General features: G+C 40.8%; 2 protein-coding genes across 11 annotated transcripts in view; one reads left to right on the top strand and one right to left on the bottom strand.

The window, feature by feature from the left end:
* Positions 1–17,387, top strand: part of LOC127805968 (prolycopene isomerase, chloroplastic) — a 41,391-nt gene extending 24,004 nt beyond the window's left edge. Inside the window, exons 11-15 of one of the 6 annotated variants that reach the window (XR_008024250.1) lie at positions 10,769–10,879; positions 10,982–11,090; positions 11,475–11,592; positions 16,230–16,309; positions 17,114–17,387. Coding sequence is in view for 3 of the 6 variants with exons in the window: in XM_052342839.1 (XP_052198799.1) it covers positions 10,769–10,879; positions 10,982–11,090; positions 11,475–11,548 (294 nt within the window). In the remaining 3 variants the exon portion in view is untranslated. Of the gene's footprint in view, positions 1–10,768; positions 10,880–10,981; positions 11,091–11,474; positions 11,819–15,166; positions 16,311–17,113 lie in introns of those variants that run through there. The other 5 variants (XR_008024251.1, XR_008024249.1, XM_052342839.1 and 2 more) reach the window with 5 other exon arrangements.
* On the bottom strand, positions 12,383–19,926 carry LOC127805966 (ABC transporter G family member 22-like). Of its 5 annotated transcripts, XM_052342831.1 has the most exons (11): positions 19,761–19,926; positions 18,933–19,317; positions 17,407–17,477; positions 16,347–16,582; positions 15,827–15,982; positions 15,493–15,676; positions 14,710–15,012; positions 14,297–14,584; positions 13,375–13,659; positions 13,039–13,146; positions 12,383–12,864 (listed from the first exon to the last, which is right to left on the bottom strand). In XM_052342831.1, exons 2-11 carry the CDS (start codon positions 19,312–19,314, stop codon positions 12,652–12,654), a joined length of 2,226 nt encoding a protein of 741 aa, XP_052198791.1. In that variant the 5' UTR covers positions 19,315–19,317; positions 19,761–19,926; the 3' UTR covers positions 12,383–12,651. The 5 variants fall into 5 exon arrangements, with proteins under 5 accessions (XP_052198791.1, XP_052198795.1, XP_052198793.1 ...); XM_052342835.1 differs by lacking the exons at positions 18,933–19,317; positions 19,761–19,926 and adding an exon at positions 17,189–17,248 and having other exon boundaries at positions 17,407–17,421; XM_052342833.1 differs by lacking the exons at positions 17,407–17,477; positions 18,933–19,317; positions 19,761–19,926 and adding an exon at positions 17,189–17,295.
* Between the last annotated feature and the right edge of the window lie 951 nt (positions 19,927–20,877).

Here is a 20,877-nt window from a genome sequence, read left to right as displayed (position 1 = left end):
TTACACTGATGACCCGGAACAAATTTTTCGAAATTGTAACACAAGCCTTTCACACGTCGTTCCTGCAATTCTGTTGGTGATAATCGTTGGACCGGGAGAGTGGTGTTGCTGTTTTTTTCCTCCTACTAAGGAAAAGAATTTTTTCTCAAGTCTGTTGTTATCGTTGGTTAGCGTTGTGATGTATTGCGAGCTTCATACAATCGAGCTAAACCGATGGTTGTTGACAAGGTGTCAAGATGCTAGGGTGTCCTAGGGTTTGAATAGGAATTTAGAAGAAGAAGAACATAATTAGAGGGAGAGACAGAACAAATTAAGGGAAAAAGAGAGAATGAGAGAGAGAGAAAAAAGAGGAATTGATTATTCATTCAACCGATGTCCCTCCACAATGCTGTAGGTTCCTTTATATAGAACCTCTAGCCAATTCAGCAACAACTCTTCTAACTACTTAACAGCCTAACAAGTAGCCTAACAACAAGTTGTTATACAATCAACCCATTCCCGCCTATTAACCAACCAACTCCTTTAGTTAGACCCTAACGGTTTACAAGGTTAAGACCCTCCCAATTACAGTACTACCTCCTAGGGTCGTGATAATCCCCACCCCTTCAAACAATTCTTGTCCCCAAGAATTGATAGCTGCTAATCCCTGTTCTTCATCCAATTCCAGTCTTAACAATCAGATTTATTCTTCTCCTAGTTTTTCTTACTTTCTTTGTTCTCCTCAACTTTGTCCCATCTTCTCTTGCGTTCTGTTGCTTTTGTTCTTGTTGTCAAAATAAAATGTAAATTCCAAGGATCAACATGGGTCCCTTCTTCAATGTCAAAACTCTTTAACCAAATAGCAACAACCTTTTCTTCCTTCATCGTCCGAATCTGGTCCACACCAGATGAAATGACAACAATACTGTCATACGGCTCGGGATCAAAATTGCTCAAAACGACAAGGTTAGTTTCTTCGGCTAGAATTTCCTTGACCTGTGACTCCTCAGCTTTTTCCACAACCAAATGCAAAGAAGCAATACTGTTAGAATCTGCTTCCTCAGATCCATTCTTGCCTTCAGCCTCCAGTTTTTTTTCTCTTTGGTCCAAGTCCTCATCGGTTGCCTGTCTACCCTCAACAACTTCTGTATCAGCATCCTTAGAGCTATTGTAAAGTTGTCTCTCCCTGATTGTTCCGTCCAAACTCCTGTAGCTACATGTGGTCCATTATGAACTTGTGAGCTGCTCTTATAATAATTTTCTGGTGGCAGCCTATGTTTTCTATAGATGGCTTTTAGTGCCACTTCTTGCAATCTTGCATTCTCCGCGCTTGTTCCACTGTAGTAGGGCAAAACATTTTCACACTAAGCCTTAGAACATCATCAAGACCATTAATGAATTTTGACACAAAATAAGACTCGGTTAAAGTTGAATGGAATTTGAGCACAACTGCTTTCAATTTCTCAAATCTGACCAAATACTCCAAAATCGATCCCTCTTGCTTCAGCTTGTTAAGCTCCTCTATGTAATTCTTACCTCTGATCTGGTTGAAGGAAGTAGAGTATTTCTTAGAAAAACATTTAATCGGAATACTAACCTGAAATTTAAGTGAAACTAAAATCAAAAGGTCATCCAACTTTTTGTCGACGTCCTTGATTGCTTCCCTCGTCACATCACATGTTTTCCCAAATGGCTAAGCACTTTCAAGAAGTTCTTCAGCCATCTTGATAGGTTCAATTCTTGAGAATTCACCCTTGTCACAACTTCTCCATTAGCTTTTAAGGATCCCCTTGGCAACCGGAATTGGTTCCGGTAACCCTAATCCGCCTCTTTAGCGGCTTCAGGTTCTACCAACTAATTCAGCCTCAATTGGAATCCGTCGAAATCTGAATCTTTTAACAAAATTGCTTCTTGAATCCCAAATTTGGACTGAGAATTAATGAAATTCCAGGCTGCGAGAGTACCTCCTGCTTCGCTTCCCAGAGATTACCTCTTACTTAGTGTGCGGTTCTTTGCGGCTTCAAGATTTCTGGACTTGACTGAGAGTTGTTGCTCGCCTCCCAAGTCGGCCAATTGTCCGCAATGGAATTGGTCACAATCTGGATTTGCTCCTGCTCTAGTCCTTGATCGCTTGAATTCGCCTTCAATTTTCGATCACTACTGATTCAAGAAACCCAACATCGACCACCCAATCACTGACCACTGTCCTTCAATTTCTAATCACTACAAATTCAAGAAGCCCAACACTGCGATGGCTTCTGCCCGCCACTGTTAGCTTGAGTTCAGTCCCACCAGTGGAAATTTTTGTTCCAATTTCGCATTCAATTCCGACCCAAGTCGGAATTTGCTTCAGAAATGGCCGAACTTCTCAGATAAGAAGCATTGGTCTTGAAATTCAATCAAGACTGAATCTTGAACCTTCACTGATCGCCTGACTCACAACCGAAATTCGCCTTCCAATTCCTATTGGACTCCTACTCCAATTCCGACCCAAAACCGTCGGACGCACTAATGTCACGAGGAGACCCTTCCAAGACTTGAATTCAATTTTTCTGCTTAGCTTAATTGCTGTTAGTTATTATTTGTTGTTGTTATTCCTTAGCAGAGTAGCTACTTTCTGTTAGGCTTTCTAGAAGGAAATTCGGTACAGCCAGGCAGGGAATCTGAGTTTGTTACAGAAGTAGACCCCACCTGGCAGGGAATCTTTTCCAGGCGTGAGCATATATCCGCCTACCTTTAACGAGAGGGGTTATGAATGAACAATCGAATTCCTATTATTTCCTTCTCTAAATTCTCTCATTCCCTCTATTCTTACTCTCTCTGTTCTTCTTTTCTAGATTGCTCTCTCTTCTTCTCTCTTTCTCGCTGATTACTGCTCTTGGTGCGAGCATCAAGCTATCCTAATTCGTGTTGGAATTAGGATAGGGTGTGTTGTCTGGCCAAGCCGTGACAATCTTGGTATCAGAGCATCGGTTCTTGGCGGAGACTGCAGCTTGAGAAATGGCGAAAGGAACCCGCATGAAAAATTTTGAGACGCAGTTGCAGCAGGTTAGCTCGACTGTGTCGGAATTTCAAGGGAGGATTGACCAGCTGGAGATTCGAGGAGAAATGAACCATGAAGTGATCGTAGCAATGGATTGCAAGCTGGAAGGATTGTTGGTGGGACTGGAACAAAGGTTGGAAGGATCTATGACGAGGCTACGAGAGGACATGCAGCAGTTTATGCTCATGTTTACACGCCAGAATACGGTAAGGATGGTTCTTAACTTTCCTCCACGCGAGAGGGACGACCCTGTTTTTACTGAGAAATAGAACGCACAGGAGGGAAGGTACATCTGAGATTGAGGTAGAGCATGACGAAGAGTTAGAAGGGGTCGTGGGCAGAGAGAGGATTGAGTAGCCTCACGACCATCCTCTGGGGTTCACCATGCCTAGGATGGAGATACCCGTGTTCGAAGGAGCTAATCCCCGATGGTGGTTGAGGAAGTGTGAGAGGGTGTTTAGCTGGCATAATATACCCAGAGGACAAAGGGTGTTGCTAGCTGCTGCTTACTTTAATGAAGCGGTGGATGCTTGGTTTCAAGGATGTTTAAGCGTGAGGGGAGAGTATACGTGGGAGGAGTTCTCTGAAAAGCTTTGTGAGCGATTCGGAGAGAGGAGTATGACAGACACGATAGAAGAATTCAATAAGCTTAAACAAATGGGAAGTGTAGATGCCTATTTGCAGAAGTTTGAGGAGTTAAGATCGTTTATGATCGGTCACAACCCACATTTCTCCGAGGCTTACTTCGTGTCAAGCTGCTTGAGCGGCTTGAACGAGGAGCTACGACCAATGGTTAAAATGATGAAGCCAAGGACAGTGGAGCAAGCGTCTGAAAGCGCCCGACTGCAAGAGATGTCGATGGAGGCACTAATGAGGAAGCAGAGACTGTAGCAGCGGGGAGTTAATATCGGAGCCAACCTTGTCGGAGGAAGGAGTTACCCCCGCGAGGCGGCAAGGGGTAACCAGGTGGTCAAAGGTGCAGGAGGGTCAAGCTCGATTCCTTTTGGGGAACAATTAAGAGAGCAAAGGAGGTTGGCTGGCCTTTGCTTTCGATGCGGTGACAAGTATCACCCAGGTCAGCCTTGCAAGAGACAAATTCTCTTATTGGAAGGAGACGAGGAAGAAAACCAAGAAGAAGAAATAGACGGAAATAGCAAGGAGGAAGTAATAGAGGACAATGGGGAGATTTCCATTCATGCTCTGAAGGGAGTGGCTAACAACAAAATCATTAAGGTGGGAGGACGCTGTAAAGGTAATGATCTTATGATTTTAATAGATAGCGGAAGCACCCATAGCTTCTTGGATGAGAACACCGCAGGAAGGCTGAAGTGCCAACTCACGGGGACTCTCCCTTTGAGTGTAACGGTAGCTAACGGCCAAAGGGTGTTGAGTAATTCAGGATGTAATGGGTTCTGTTGGGAGATGCAAGGAGAAAAATTCGAAACAGACCTGAGGCTCCTACAGCTAGGGGGCTGGGATGTAGTCCTAGGGGTAGATTGGATGAGAGGGGTGAGCCCCATCAGTTTCGATTTTAACAGGATGGAAGTGTCATTTGAGAAAGAAGGGAGGACAATGACATTGTCCGAAGGAAAGGAGGTGGGAATGTGCAAGATGATGTCGGGAAGGAGACTGTAGAGGGCGATCAAAGGGAAATGGGGGCGCTGGCCACAACTTTTCTCGATCATGGTAGCAGAGGAGGTCCAGGCAGGCCCAACATTGCAAGGAGAGACGTGCTTAACGGTTAGTGTAAACTCGGAAGGGCCCGAACGGGTACATTACTTAGATCTCCTTAATAGATTGCTGGCTGAGTATGAGGATCTCTTCCTTGAACCTCAATCACTTCCTCCTACCCGAGTCCATGACCACGCCATCCACCTAAAACCACTAACTGAGCCTGTCAACATTAGAGCTTACCGTTACCCCCCACTCCAGAAAAATGAAATTGAAAAACTGGTGAGGGAAATGCTTAAACAAGCCATCATCCGACCCAGCCAAAGTCCCTTTGCTTCTCCCGTTCTTTTGGTTAAAAAGAAAGATGGAACATGGCGGTTTTGTGTGGACTACCGCCAATTAAATGCTATAACCATCAAAGATAAATTTCCCATACCCTTGATAGAAGACCTGTTGGACGAGCTACACAATGCTCGGTTCTTTTCTAAGCTAAACTTGCACTCGGGCTACCACTAAATCTGAATGAAACCCGAGGACATCCACAAGACAACTTTTAGAACGCATCATGGGCATTTTGAATTCTTGGTGATGCCCTTTGGACTCACCAACGCCCCAGTCACCTTTCAATCCCTTATGAACACCATTTTTGAACCTCATCTTTGAAAATTCATATTAGTATTCTTTGATGACATACTCATTTATAGCCCCTCATTTGAACTACACTTATCTCACCTTAGAGTCACCCTTGATATCCTCCGATCTCACCAGTTGTTTATTAAGAGGTCCAAGTGCGCATTTGGCTAAGGGCAGGTGGAGTACTTGGGACATATTATATCCCAAGGAGGAGTGAGCACAGACCCCCGAAAGGTGGAGGCTATGGTATCGTGGCCAAGGCCAAATTTAGTAAGGGCTTTGAGAGGATTCTTGGGTTTAACCGGTTTTTATCGCCGGTTTGTAAGGAACTATGGAATAATTAGCAAACCGCTAACGGAATTGTTGAAGAAGGGGGGTTTTAGCTGGGGACCCAAGGCAGATGAGGCTTTTGAGGAACTGAAAATGGCCATGAGCAGGGTGCCAGCCCTTGGTCTGCCAGATTTCAGCAAGGCTTTCGTTTTGGAGACTGATGCTAGTGGAACTGGAATTGGTGCGGTCCTGGTTCAGGAGGGAAGACCACTAGCATTCCTAAGCCAAGTGCTAGGCCCTAAACACTTGGAACTCAGCATATATGAGAAGGAGTTCCTAGCAATTCTAATGGCTGTGGAGAAATGGAGGCACTACTTAGAGGGAGGGAGATTTATAATCAAGACTGACCATGAGAGTTTGAAGTTCTTGCTACAACAAAGACTTCAAACACAGCTGCAGAAGAAAGGGATGGCCAAGCTCATGGGGTTGGACTACCTTATTCAATACCGAAAAGGGAAAGAAAACGTTGTTGCCGACGCACTTTCAAGGTGCCATGAAGAAGGAAGTTCGGCAGCCATAACTGAAGTGATTCCCCAGTGGTACCTTGAGGTGATTGACAGTTATGATGGGGATGAGAGGCTTAAACCCCTGCTGGAGGGGCTAGCGTTGGGGGTAGACGTGGGGAAAGGATACACCTTAAATCAAGGGATGCTGAGGTATCAGGGAAGGGTAGTAATCGGGGATAAAGCAAACCTAAAGGAGAAGATATTTCAGGCCTTACATGCATCGCCCATGGGGGGACACTCAGGAGAACAAAACACATATTTAAGGGTAAGGCGAGTCTTCTATTGGGCCGAGGATGAAGTCAGAGATTAAGGGGATGGTGCAAGCCTATGACACTTGTAAAAGGTGTAAATCAGAGACAATAGCCTACCCGGGGCTGTTACAGCCTTTGCCTATTCCCGATCAGGCTTGGTCAAGCGTATCAATGGACTTTGTGGAAGGGTTGCCAAGGTGTGAAGGGAAAGATAACATCTTAGTGGTGGTGGATAGGTTGACCAAGTTTGCACACTTCATTGGATTAACCCATCCATACACAGCTCAGGAAGTGGCGAGAGCCTTCTTGGATAGGGTGGTTAAATTACATGGGACTCCCAAGACTATAATTTCAGATCGGAATCGAATCTTCACCAGCATAATATGGTAGGAACTGATGCGATCAATAGGAACGAAGCTGAGCATGTCCACTGCCCATCACCCTCAAACGGACGGCCAAACCGAGAGGGTGAACCAAAGTCTTGAGACCTATTTGAGGTGCATCTGCCTAATGCAGCCCAAGGATTGGCACAAATGGCTAGCCTTAGCTCAATGGTGGTACAGTACATCCCACCATTCCTCCATCAAGATGACTCCATTTGAAGCCTTGTTTGGGTACTAACCGTCAGTTATACCTGCAGCAGAAGGCGAATCCAGGGTAGCTTCGGTGGATGATTACTTGCGAAGGAGGAAAGAGGTGACACAGCAGTTGAAGTAGGAATTGGCTTCAGCTCAGAACTGCATGAAGCAGTACGCGGACATAAAAAGGAGCGAACGAGAGTTCGAAGTGGGGAACGAAGTATACTTGAGGTTAAAATATCCTCACCTCAAGTCCCTCACTCAGAAAAAGGTGACCAAGCTCAATCCTAAGTACTATGGGCCGTTTCCTATAGAGGCCAGGGTGGGAAAAGTGGCATACCGACTTCGGCTACCAGCAGGATCGCTCATCCACTCGGTATTTCATGTATATCTTCTTAAGAAGGCAGTGGGTGAGCATCCTGTCAGCGCAATCCTACCAACCATTCCCATAGAGGCCGGGCAAGCTGTGGAACCCAAGGCTATTCTGGAGCGAAGAGTGATCTACAAACATGGCGCTCCACTCATGCAGGTGTTGGTTAGGTGGCAAGGAAGACCTCCGGAAGATAACACCTAGGAGTATCTACCCGATCTTCTCAAGCAATTTCCAAGGGCAGCTAATCTCCTCAGCATTTCTTGAGGACAAGAAAAATGTTAAGGCGGGGAAAATGTCATGAGGAGACCCTTCCAAGACTTGAATTCAATTTTTCTGCTTAGCTTAATTGCTGTTAGTTATTATTTGTTGTTGTTATTCCTTAGCAGAGTAGCTACTTTCTGTTAGGCTTTCTAGAAGGAAATTCGGTACAGCCAGGCAGGGAATCCGAGTTTGTTACAAAAGTAGACCCCACCTGGCAGGGAATCTTTTCCAGGCGTGAGCATATATCTGCCTACCTTTAACGAGAGGGGTTATGAATGAACAATCGAATTCCTATTATTTCCTTCTCTAAATTCTCTCATTCCCTCTATTCTTACTCTCTCTGTTCTTCTTTTCTAGATTGCTCTCTCTTCTTCTCTCTTTCTCGCTGATTACTACTCTTGGTGCGAGCATCAAGCTATCCTAATTCGCGATGGAATTACGATAAGGTGTGTTGTCTGGCCAAGCTGTGACAACTAACCCCCAAGAGTGTCGAAATTCAATTGCAACCAAAATCCCTCATCGGACTTCCATACTGGCCTCGTACCCTTGGTTTGGCCGTGTTGCTTCCGTCGGACTCATGTACCTGACCCACCTCGCCAGCTGCCAAGAACGCCGGCTTCCCTTGTCACCCGCTCTGCTACGACTTAAAATCCAAGTCGTCATCTCCAACACTAGCTTTGTCTTTCAATTCCAACTGAAAATCTTTGTAGTCACAACCTTTCGTTTTGCGTTGTGGATTCAAGATCACCCCAAGTTTGCATCCACTTCTTACCCAATCGCCGACCAGTGGTTAGAAGTCAGAATTTGTTGGAATCATCGCCAAGAATTGCACCAAGGAATTCAAGATTGCCCGGGCCTGCTTCCACGCCATGCCTTCACTCACCCAATCACCATCCAAAGGTCGGAAGCCTCTGACTTTGATGGAATTAATTGTTCTGGAGTCACCGAACTTGCCGCTTCTTGAATTATCTCCAGCGACTTGGTCAATTCCACCCCAAACTTAGACTCTTTCAAGCAGCTGATGAAACAACTTACTTGGCGGTTCAGAGGAAGATACCCCACTTTAGCTAACAATTTCTCGAACTGAGTCTGATAATCTCGAACTAAACCAACCTGCTGCAACTTGATCAAGTCTTCGAAAAAATCTTGAAATTTAGTAACACCAAACCGAAGATCTAATCCATCCTGGAACTCTTTCCATGTTAGTATCCCCTTCTCCTGTTTGAGTAGTTGATACCATAATTGAGCGTCTCCTTCCAAATGAAAGGATGCTAAAGCCACTCGATCTTCTTCCAGGGTGTGATTGAATTCAAAAAACTGATTCACTCTACAAAACCAGCTCGTAGTATCTTCTTCTCCCTTGAACTGCGGAAAATCAAGTTTGACAAATCGGGGTGCATAGTGCGATCCCTGTTGTGATGTTCCACTAGTGCCACCCATTTGTCGAATCGGATTCTGGAGCAGAGCCTATGAGTTCTCACCTTGATCAGGTTGGCCATTTGTGGGTTGTGAACTAGCTCTGGTGTTGAACTGGACAAAAAGTTCATTCAACTTGTCAAGAATTTGTTATTGATCGAGGGTGAGAGAGTTGACATCTGCTTCCAATTTCTCCACTTTGGAATCCATGCCTGTGCTCTGATACCACTTTGGTATGAACTGAGTACTTCCTTTTTTACCTATGATGATAAGTAGGGAAATAGAAGATGTTTAAGGTTTATTGAGGAACCCTTGACCTCTCAACAATACTGGGTGTTTGAAATTGATAACATATCCCCTTCAAGAACTAACTTAACTTTTTAACAGTGTTCTAAAACGCGCTAGGCGCTAGTCAGGCACCAGACTGGGGCCTAGCGCCTAGGATGCCTAGGCGGACTGTTGTTTTTTTAAATTTTTGATGTAATTTCATGTTATTTTTAGATAAATCAAATTTAAAGACAAATGAAACATATGTATATATATTATAATATATAAACAGATCAGATGGACTGGTTGGTAGAGAAATTTATATATATATATAAATGGTGCCAATGCGTTATTTTGTGTTTTGGCCGCCTAGGCATCGCTTGGGCCGCCTAGACCCGATTAATCGGGCCCAGTGTCTAGGATGCCGACTTGCATGTATTCGGGGCGGCAAGGGTCCGCCTAACGCCTAGGCGGCCCCCTAGGCTGCGTTTTAGACCGCTGCTTTTTAAATAGCCTTGTCTGCCACAACGAACACCAACAAATAGGAAAAACAGTTACAAAACCACCTACCCAACCAAATAGGAGAAGAACAGTTCTTCTCATAATACTAGCGCAACTAAAACAAAATTAATAAGACTTATTCAACAACTGGAAAATAATAAAGTAATAATAAGAAAGAAAGGCACATAACATGTTCCAAGCCATCTTAATCACAGCTCTTGCATCTTATATAGGTGCCACTCCAACTTTATTATATATAATCTCGTTTTCTATTTTATCTTTTCTTGCATGGTTGCACATCCACCTTAACATCTTCACCTTAGTTACACTCATTTTTGCATATGTTGGTTCTTAAGAGTCCAATATTCTAAGCCACAAACAAAGGTAGTCTTATAGTATCCTATAGAACTGCCCGTTTAGCTTTAAAAGGATTTTACAATTGTGTAAAATGTTGGAGCCACTTCTTCATAATCTCCCCTTCTTTTTGGACGATTGATCCAAGGTATCTAAATGGACCTTTTTTGGGGATAATTTGAACTCCTAATCTCACGATGACATCATCCACACTTATATTTTTACTGAAGTTAGTTACTACATTCCACATATTCAGTTTTCAACCTACTCAACTTCAAACCTTTTGATGGCAGAACTTAAGAATAGCTTCAGCAAATTGGTTTTTGCCTTTATGCAAGCTTAAATAGTTTCATGTGCACCAAATTTTTTCCTCAGGAATTTTAAATTTCTTTTACTCCACCCCCTGTGGGGGGCCACCATTGTTGTTGCGATCATGTCAAGGTCTTCTTTAGTACTGCCTGTTAGCTTATTGAGAAAAGCATAATTTTGATGTTCTTGTAGTTGCTACTGGTGTAACCAGTCACTGGCTTCATACTTTGCTCAACTGTTCAGCATTCTCTTAGGCTTTCCATTTATTCAAACTTCAATTACTGTTCTTATGCCAGGTGGGGACACCCAAGACACACAGGAGGTACCTAGCTCGTGTTAATGGTACCTATGGTCCAATGCCACGCCAGACTCCGAAGGGCTTACTTGGGATGCCATTCAACACCACTGTGAGTTGAATAACAAATTCAAATGGATGGTTTAAAAAAAAGATGCTTTTAGTTGCATCTCCAGTTTGTTTTTTTTTTAAAATATTTTTATGAAACTTGCAGGCTATAGATGGCCTATATTGTGTGGGAGATAGTTGCTTTCCAGGACAAGGTGTCATTGCTGTAGCTTTCTCTGGAGTAATGTGTGCACATAGAGTAGCTGCTGATCTTGGTAAGCAATCTAAGTTTTAGATTTCTTTTTTTATCTTTCCCTTTTTGGCTAGGGTGGGGCACGCAGAAGGCTCAAGGCTGGCTCAAAACAGAGTTTGATTTTCTTATGCGAATTAGTTATTCTTGAACCAGAAAATTTGGTTTCTGCCTATGCTTTCCCTGTAATTGGTGAACCTTCTATTTGCAAAATTGTAGTCCAATGGTGCTTAATGAGCAAAACTTTTCCAAGTAAGCCTGAGTTATGGTTCCAACTGTTTAAGTAGACTTCTCCCTCAAAGTGCGATTGTGATAATTAGATGAATCCCCATAACTTTTATTTGCTTGAACTTTAAATATTTTCTTTTCATTTGACACAAGAATTTTCATTTATCCTCTTTTTTCTCAGGACTTGAGAAGAATTCTCCTATATTGGATGCTGCTCTTCTTAGACTACTTGGTTGGTTAAGGACACTAGCATAATCCTTTTCAATTGGTAGAAAGCACCTAAATTCCAACATTCACCTGTAAGTTGAGGCATGAAGACGTGTCCTTTATATCTCTCTTGTACTGGCTGGTTGATCTGTAAAGCAAATTTTAAAATTTTATTTTTGTTCTTTCTTTTACGAGCAGTTTGTTGATTTTGGTAATTAAAATCTCAGCTTTGACTTTCATTCACAACTCATGCTGTATATATGGACAAGTGTTGGATTCTCAATTATGATATTTGATAAGAAACTTGGTTTATTGCAAGTGGTCTGCCATTCAGAAGAAGATTGCACAGTGGTGATCTCTACAGAATTGATGCAAAATTTCTAAGAATCATTGACTTAACTTTGAATTTAATCCTAAAATGTAGATCCCACATTTTCTAGGAGGTTTTATTCAGAAATTCAACCGACTAAAGCTATCTAAAGCAAAATTGGGAGGAAGAAAAAAAAATCTAAGTCCACTTTAAGGAAAAAAGGCTTACCAAGAACAGTAATTATGGTAGCACTCTTCTGCTATTACTATCTAAAGCCACTAAGACTATCAAATATACCACAGCAATCAAAAGCCTTAATCCCATTAGATGGGGGATGACCACTAGAATTCTAGACCTCCAGCCACGTACATTACCAGATATAATGACCATCTATTTTAACACTGAGATTTAGGTGGAAAATCCTGAGATTTCCAACAACTGTTTAGAAATTCATGCACCATGTCTACTTTCATGTTTCAAATGAGTTTTTAGCGACACCACTTGGAATAAGTAGACATGTGACAAGTAGTCATGCTAATGATGAGGGACCTACCTCTATGATAAGCTTGAAGTTCATGTAAAAACCATCCATATAGGAAACTTTGCATAGTTACATCCCATAAAAGTCTATGATAATATGTAATATTGATGCTATATTTTGCTATGTTATAGCTCTTGATAAAGTTGTCTCAATCAGTGGCTTTGGCTAGTTGCCAGTTTCTCACCTTGTGCGCCTTAAGTCTTCAAAAATAGCACTTTTGAGTGGAAGACTGATATTTGAGCTAGCTAATAATTTTATCATCTTTTTCTTTGCCCAAAAAATGTCACCCTTCTAAGCTCCCTAGCGGAGGTTCATTCTTCGCAGTGATAGGTATGCCAGGAGACGATAACCAATGACCATTGCTAGCAGCGCACTGACTTCCTTTACACCACTGTCTATTTTTATACCATTGATCGAGTGAGTGATGTGTTCATACTGCACCTTCAGAAGAAGCTTATATGTATGATAGTTGAAAGACAGATAGCGGAGCCATGATATGAATACTGGAACTGTCTGCAGAAATAATAAACCTTGCATTAGTAACTTACATACCTTTTAGTATTTAGCTGCAAGAAGCTTTCCATAACTTACAGTTTGATGCTAGCATAGCTGCCTTTTCTTTTTTTAATATAATATCTGTCAGAGAATTAAAGATAATCTGACTTTGCAAGCAAATTGGACCTGTACCTTCACGAAGTATCCACCGGCTAACATGAAGGTCATTACTGTTACAGAGGCCAATGTTGTTGCCCTCTTTAGATCCATTAGTAAAGCCCCAATTGCTAGTCCAAGTCCCTGCCATTGCACCCAGATTGTAATGAATTTGTGTAGGTGACATCTTGTTGATTTTCTTAACATTAGGTGTAATAAAATCTTTTCTGTTATTAAGTGTAAGATGCTCCCAACAAACTAATTCCCCCTGTAGTGGTTGACTGATCTTATGGATGCATTAGACAATGTTTCAACTAATTTATTTTATCTCATAAGTTTTATTTTGTTGACAAGATAAATAAAGAGACATACCTGAGCTGCGACAATGCAGAGGAACACTGTTAGCATGCTTAAGAAAAACGGACCAGGACTGCTTCTCAAACCTGCCATGAAATAGACAACAAGAAGGAAAAGAACTGGTAGCAAAAGGTCCAGTGGTAGGTCGCTGGTAGTCCTAGCCACAAAATATGCACTTAGTCTGTACATGTTGGCTGCAAGTTCCTTGTTCAGCATGGCCCTTTCTTGAGGAAAAGTGAATATTGCTGTGAAGACTGGGAAAAAACCCCAGAAGACAGCAATGAAAAAAAGCAAGCCTGCCTGCAATTTCACAATACATATGTCATTCTAGCTTCTAGGTCAAGACCTGAACTAGAATTCATGTGATAATCTAAATTAGGATTCTTTTATCATGGAACTATGTGAAACCACCACAACTTTCTTTTACAGAAGATTCTGTGGATCCTTGTTATTCTTTTCCCTTTTTATTTTTTTGGTTAGGTAAAATGCAGCAACCTTGTTATTCTTTAAATGACATTTCTCACACACGGATTACTGCAGGAAATTGATTGAATTTAGCTGTCTATACTCTTAAAAATTTGTGGTGCAACCTTCAGGTCCTATTTTGCTTCATAGATTTACTTTTACTTCTTTCATAAATTGTTGGGAATTCTTTTTACCTAATTTTCTCAGCCAATTACGGTTCAACGCCATATTCCTGCCCAGAAATGGGATCACAGAATTTTATGCACTTATCAAGTTATGCTTTATGGGCGATCAATGAGTCAGAAGGCAATAAGTTACTGACTACTTGATCTTGTTTTTGTGTAGAGGTTGTTGGTTGCTAAAAGGATATACCTTCTGCCATTTTGGAGCATCTTTCATAAGCTTCTCTAGTTAGTTAAGGAGGGTAAGCTGGTTAGAATTCCTAAAATTTGACAAGGCAGTAGCTCCATACCTGATCTTGCAATTCTTTGGGGCTGTCACCATCTGACTGCCACCATAGCAACCCCAAAATGACAGCAGTTGCGAGAACCTGTGTAATTCTCAACCAGCTAAAATAGTCATGACGCCGTTCTTTGAGTCCTCTCCTGAATAAGATTGAGAACTGTTCCCACCAGCTCACTCCCCATTCTTTCCTTGAATTATACATTTTTGCCTTCAGTTCTTCATCAATTGGTAGAGGAATCATGAGTTTCTTTTTCTCATTGTCTGCAACTCGTGTCTCATAAGCCTCCACAAGATACTGTTTGAAATGAAAATGTCAATGCTCATAGTACAGTTTTTTTAGCAGTTGCAGCAGAATTTGCAATTAGTTATTGATTCTATTATTGAAATTATTAAAATTAATTCGAAACTTTGTTACTTTACCTCATATACAACTGCAGGAGAGGCCTTTCCTTTCCTGCCCTCTGTGCCTGAGTTTTGCACCTTGTCCTCCAATTCTGAGGGCATGGAGACATCATTTATGTTCCCATTTGCAAGGTCTATTAGGAACTCTGCTGGATTCATGGAAATTGACGGGGAGCATCCTATGGATGAGAAGTAAACCATTGCTTCTGATGCCTTCCCAAAGTAAAGCAAGCTCCCTTTTCCCAGAAGGATTAACTTATCAAATTTGTGGAATAGTCTGCTGGATGGCTGGTGGATGGTGGTGATCACTGTTTTCCCAGCCTGCCATTAGATTGGAAAAAGTCTGTAATGGGAAATGTTTTATATCTATCTTGCACTTTATTGTTCTTGCATATCTACCATCATCTGCTATCCCCAAAACTCTCCACTCCCATTAAAATGAAAAATCATAATATTGTTATTACTTTCTTGAAAGGTGAGTTCATGAGAAGCTAGGAATAACAGCAATGGAGGACATTGTGAGAGAACGGAGATCATAATATTGTTATGTATAGGGACTGATCTTGCCAAAAATAAGACTCCATGAGAATCAGAGGAAGTCTGAAAGGACTCAAGTCAAGTGCATAAGAATTATGTCCTTACATGTCATTTGAAGCCATGCCCCAGATTGAACAGACTGGGAGAGGGAAAAACCGGACTAGTTGGGATGAAGATATATAGGTCTGATTTTGACTGCTATTGTTTCTATTGCTGTCATCTTATTATGTGAACTTGAGTCTGTGGAATTGAACTGGAACATACCTCAGCTATATCTTGTAAGATTTCAACAGTCCTCAGAGCAGTAGTAGAATCCAGGCTGGAGGTTGGCTCATCAAGAAACAAAAGAGAAGGGTTGATTATGATCTCATTGCCAATACAGACACGCTTCCTCTCTCCCCCTGAAATTCCCTGAACAAAGGAGCCGCCAATCATAGTGTCTTGGCACCTGAGCACATGATATTTCTCACTGATTTACTCAAAGAATCAAGTACAATTAATTATCTATTGCTTTACCCCTTGATGAACTCATCCTATTGATTACTTGTTCTAACAAATAAATACAGGACTTGAGCATGGCGGAGGAATGAGAACTTACCTCTCCAATCCCAGCTCATAGATTACGTCTGTGGCTCTTTTTTCCTTTTCCTGTTTTGTCAATGCCTTTGGAAGCCGTAGAAGAGCTGCATAAGTTAACGTTTCCTTCACTGTGAGATGAGGAAATAGCACGTCCTCTTGAGTCACGAATCCTATCCTGCCATATTTTTCATGTTATTCTAATGCATGTCTTTTCATATTGCTGTCACTGACTCACTGTTGTGGTAATGTATGCTTAAAGCCAAAGTTGTTCTTGGAATTTTGAGAGCTAACTGTAAGATCAGTCTAAATTGCTATTATGATCAACAATACTTTCTGGCTCATGAAAATTTCTCTCCAAATAACTTGATATATTTCCTTTATCTGCTGATGCTGTAACTGTGATGATTGTGGCGGATTCATAGGAGCAACTGCTTACAAAAGTTTGCACGTACTACTCTTTCTTTATACAGAGGCCAACTAATACCAGACTCGCATAAAAAAGGTGCATTTCTTTTCTGTTAACATATATAAACCCTTACCTGCTCTTGAGATACTTTGAATATGGCTGGTCATTATAAGTGATCGAACCACCCGGGGTTGGCTTTCTCAACCTGCCACCAAGCAGGCTTAGGAGTGTAGTCTTTCCGCTTCCTGAAGGTCCCATCATTGCCAAAACTTCACCGGGATTCACACAACCAGAAATCCCATTTAGGATTTTCTTCTCTGAGGTTGATGTCACTCCTTTGTGAATCACTTTATACGTCACTTCTGTGAACTGCACATATAGGACAAGAAATATGAGTCTCTCTATTCACCATATTGGCATCAGAATCGACATATAATTAGGAGAAAGTAGCACGGTTCTGCTTTATAATAGAACTGTCCATGATCTTCCTTTTGTTTTGTTCAATGCGTGAAGAAACTGACTCAGGACTGAATCCAATGAACAGAACAGAAGCAGCATACATCAGTAGCATATATGTGAAACTATATATGATCCAGGGCCCACCTGAGAGTGAAGGGGGGCCCGGTGCTTCGGCACGTGTCTGTGTTAGAGGCCGGGAGGCTCGGGTCGGGCTAATTAGGAGGTCTTCCCTCCTTTCTTTCTAGCTGCTGTGGGTACTTTACTGTTATAGCCATACCTAAGTAGAGTTGTTATAGCTCTTGTCGCCTCCTTATTTGCCCTTTTTGCTCAGACAAAACAAAAAAGAAAAGAATATAGGAAAAACAAGTTACAGGCATCACATTTTTGTTATGCAGGTTTTAGTGTTCCATATTTGGTGATAAAATTGTGTTGTTTTTGTAGGCAAAAAAGGAGATGGATCGATGGATCTTGTACATAAATGTGTCAGACAAATAAGACTCTGTACAAGACCTGAACCTGACAAGGTAGCCATGTTCAATGGGTTGCGTTGATCGCTAGATAAATCTCCATCATTTCCTGCCCAAGTAGATAGTATGAAAATTAATCCACTTTGCTTTATACCTGTGAAATAGGGGGGTTGTCACCTCGGTATACATATATATATGTATATATGCCCTCTACACACAGAATTAACGTAAAAATTCTCCTTGGCTTATTGAGAACTTTGTCTTTACCTTGAGATGTATCGGCATGGTTGGTTCCGCTTGAATCTTCATCTTACGTGTGCCAGCTTCAAGGTCCTCAGCTGTTAGAATCATACACAGACACACACAGTATGTTCACATCAAACAGACTTGTAATTTTGTTTACCTCCAATGTTCTTTCACGTTCAACAAATTACTCTTGACTACTTATACTGTTCAAAAGTTGTATCAAATTATTTTTTGCCATTAGATTTATGTTACGTGGTACCTCTTTTAACATTTTATATATTTAAAACAGATTTCTCAACTATCTGTTTATCAAAGATGGGAGGGGTATATGCTGTAATTTAGTGATACCTCAAGGATGGCAAGTGTAATTTACTCAATCGGGCTAAAAAATCAACCGGAAGGAAGGACCATCTAGCTAGTACATTAACTGGTTAATTTGGAAAAAAGAAAAAAATGGGCCTAAGCAAAGTTGTACTGATAATTTGAACAATCTTTGGCGGCAGTCATGGTGGGTTGGGGACCAGACAGAAGAAAAATTGTGCAGAAGATGAAGACAAGGCTTTTGAAAAATTAAGTGATTTGGCAAGTGAATTTTACAACTACCATGGACCCCATTTTATCCCCATCATTTGCAAGAGATTAAAATTTTATACCAACTGGGCTTTGATATGCAAATCTCTGGATTTCCCCTTTATTCTTTATTTAGTTTTATACTCAGTTATGGCTTCACTTGGCTTCTGATCTTTGCTAATTTTCATCTTCTCTCTCTCTCTCTCCATTTCCTTTGTCTTGTATTTATCTGGCTTGTGTTCACCTAAGTCTATTGACAGTTCATTTTAATTTTCATTAGCTTTTATCATTTATTGAGATTACAGTTAACAGGAGTTATTATAAAGCTATAACACTGCTTTTTGTTTTTTTTTTTTTTTTTTTGGGCTAAGTTATTTACTATACTTTTTCATCTCATTGTTTTTTATTCTGTATTTCAATACATATCACAGTATGTTAAACCCAATTAACTTTAAATAGAACATTTCAAAGCATATATAAGCATCTTTGGATACTGGTTTTACCCACTCAATATGAGAAGAAATATATGTTCTTGTTGGATGGATTTAAAAGACTTACATATATAACATAATTGTAAATAAAATTAAAAGTGAGTTATATATCATATTGCCTCGTTTATTCGTATATATTAATAAGTGTCTATAATAGTCAAAAAATAGTTTTAATCGATTCATTATATTAGAAGATCACTTTTATACACAAATTTACTCTTATGGTACAAACAACTTTGTTATTTCGATTAAGTAAGAAAATAAGTTTCCAATTAATCACCACCTCATGATTTCATGTGGACTAAGGAGAGGTTGAGCTTTGTAATTAAATATATTTTCATTTATTTGAATCATTAATCTCACTAATACCAGGATCCACCTATATATATATATATATATATATATATGGGCACATTTTAATCCAAGAAATGAACTTTAATTTTGAAATGATTAATACGTACTCTCAGAAGAACAGAGAAGACTTACGAATGTCGTCATCACTGAACGGCCTTGAATCAGCCATGTCTTCCGGCGGCATAGTGAAGCCGGTGAAGGAGAAGGAGAGTCCCAGGCTGGCACTGGAGGCCCGGCTCAGGGCGGCTCCGCTGTTCACGTCGTCGAGCTCCAGCTTCAATTGGGCACTTCTTGATTTCCTAATGTGCGTGTTCTTGCTGTTGCTGCTGCTGGCTCTCCCCGGCGAGGCCGCCGTCAGCCTCTTGCTGGCTCTCCTCGATAGGGTTACGGCGGTCTCAGCCCCTCCCACCGCCTCGCTTGACGCCGACGACTTCATTCCCACCACCATTGCCGTCTCCGCCAACTGATCTGACGTGGTCCTAAATATTCCCGAACTCGAGTTTGCTGTTTCCATCTTCTACGTACATAGCAGCCATGCAATATTTATCAAACAAATTGATAATATATATATATATATCTTAATCAAAATCTATATGTATACATATATAAGTGATAAAGATTTCATGCTTAAACCTGTCTAGAGTTTCATGCTTCACCTCGCGAAAAAGAAATCATATATATAGATGAAACAATACAAGCGAGCCGTTGACATTAATGCAACAGTTTGCAGTGTTTCTATATGGGTTTTACGTACAGAAAGCACAATGCTGGAAAGAAACTAAGAAATGAAAATCAAGAAAAAGAAAATGGCGATATTGCTTGCTGTTTGTACACATGCAATATATATGTGGACATTCTTGAAGTAGAGAGAGCTGAGCAGAGGTTCAATGACACACATGTACGTACTCTTGTATATATACACACATATATAACAGTACAAGTAGGGAGACACGTACGTACCTTCAATTATTTTCCGGGAAAATGGAACTGGGGTGAAGATGAAGAAAGAAAGTTGAGATGGGTGGAGAGGGAAAAACTGAAGGTACCAGCTTTAACTATCTGCAAATAGCTTTGCATAGATCCATGCTGCTGCTGCTGCATCCGTGCCTCTTATAAAGAAGCAATTAAGAAGAGGGAAAGGGAAACTTCAAATTTACAAAGCCACCCCCCCATCTTCTGATAAATTTACAAATCTACACACAAGCCTTACACATAATTAGTCCCATTCCCATATAATTGTGACAGTAACAAGACAGGAACCCCATGCGACGATGGATACGATCAATCCAACATCAGGACGTACACGTGTTCGGACAATTCAAGACTTGTTCGATGGAGTCGTTCAGGAAGCTTTCTTCAGGCATTAATGGTGGCATGGGTTACATCTATATCTATATCTATATCTATATATATATATATACAATTGCTTATTATAGGAGATATATATAGCTGTCTGTATTCGACACAAGCCATGAATCCACATTAGGACAGCAGGGCCATGCATGTCTAATAATATGAGGCTTTGCTTCCACCCTGCATTACCTCTCCAAGAGGGCACCCAAAAGCTTGGAATTTTGCTCTTTATCATGTGCACAAATTTCGCCTTTTATATTGGAGTGTTTCTTCTTCTTCCCTCAGTCCTTTTCAACTACATATATATATAAATTTCGCCTTTTATATATATTGGAGTGTAGCTTCTTCTTCCTTTCCTCGGTCCTTTTCATATCTATATCTATATATTATAATATCTATCTATTATAATATATAAATAGATAGATATTATAATATTATAGATAGATATATGATGTACATACATATGTCATGCCATCGTCACTTTCCCATGTCATCAGTTCTTCAGTTGCTGCTAGCTAGCCATTAGATTTACTTCAACTGAGATATATATATATGATGGTTAATTATAATTGGCTGGATGTATGTATTTTATTTGTAAAAATCTTATCTTAGTGCTAACTACTTATGTTATTGGTTTTCTTTTGTGAGATTACTATTGATTATGTAATAGTCTGAAAACTATGACTAATATTTATCATGTGAAAAATTGGTGCTGTTATTCAAA

The sequence above is a fragment of the Diospyros lotus genome, chromosome 7, assembly GCF_014633365.1.
Source record: "Diospyros lotus cultivar Yz01 chromosome 7, ASM1463336v1, whole genome shotgun sequence".
NCBI lineage: Eukaryota > Viridiplantae > Streptophyta > Magnoliopsida > Ericales > Ebenaceae > Diospyros > Diospyros lotus.
Note: the sequence above shows the minus strand (reverse complement) of the source record. Positions and strands in the feature narration are given on the sequence as shown.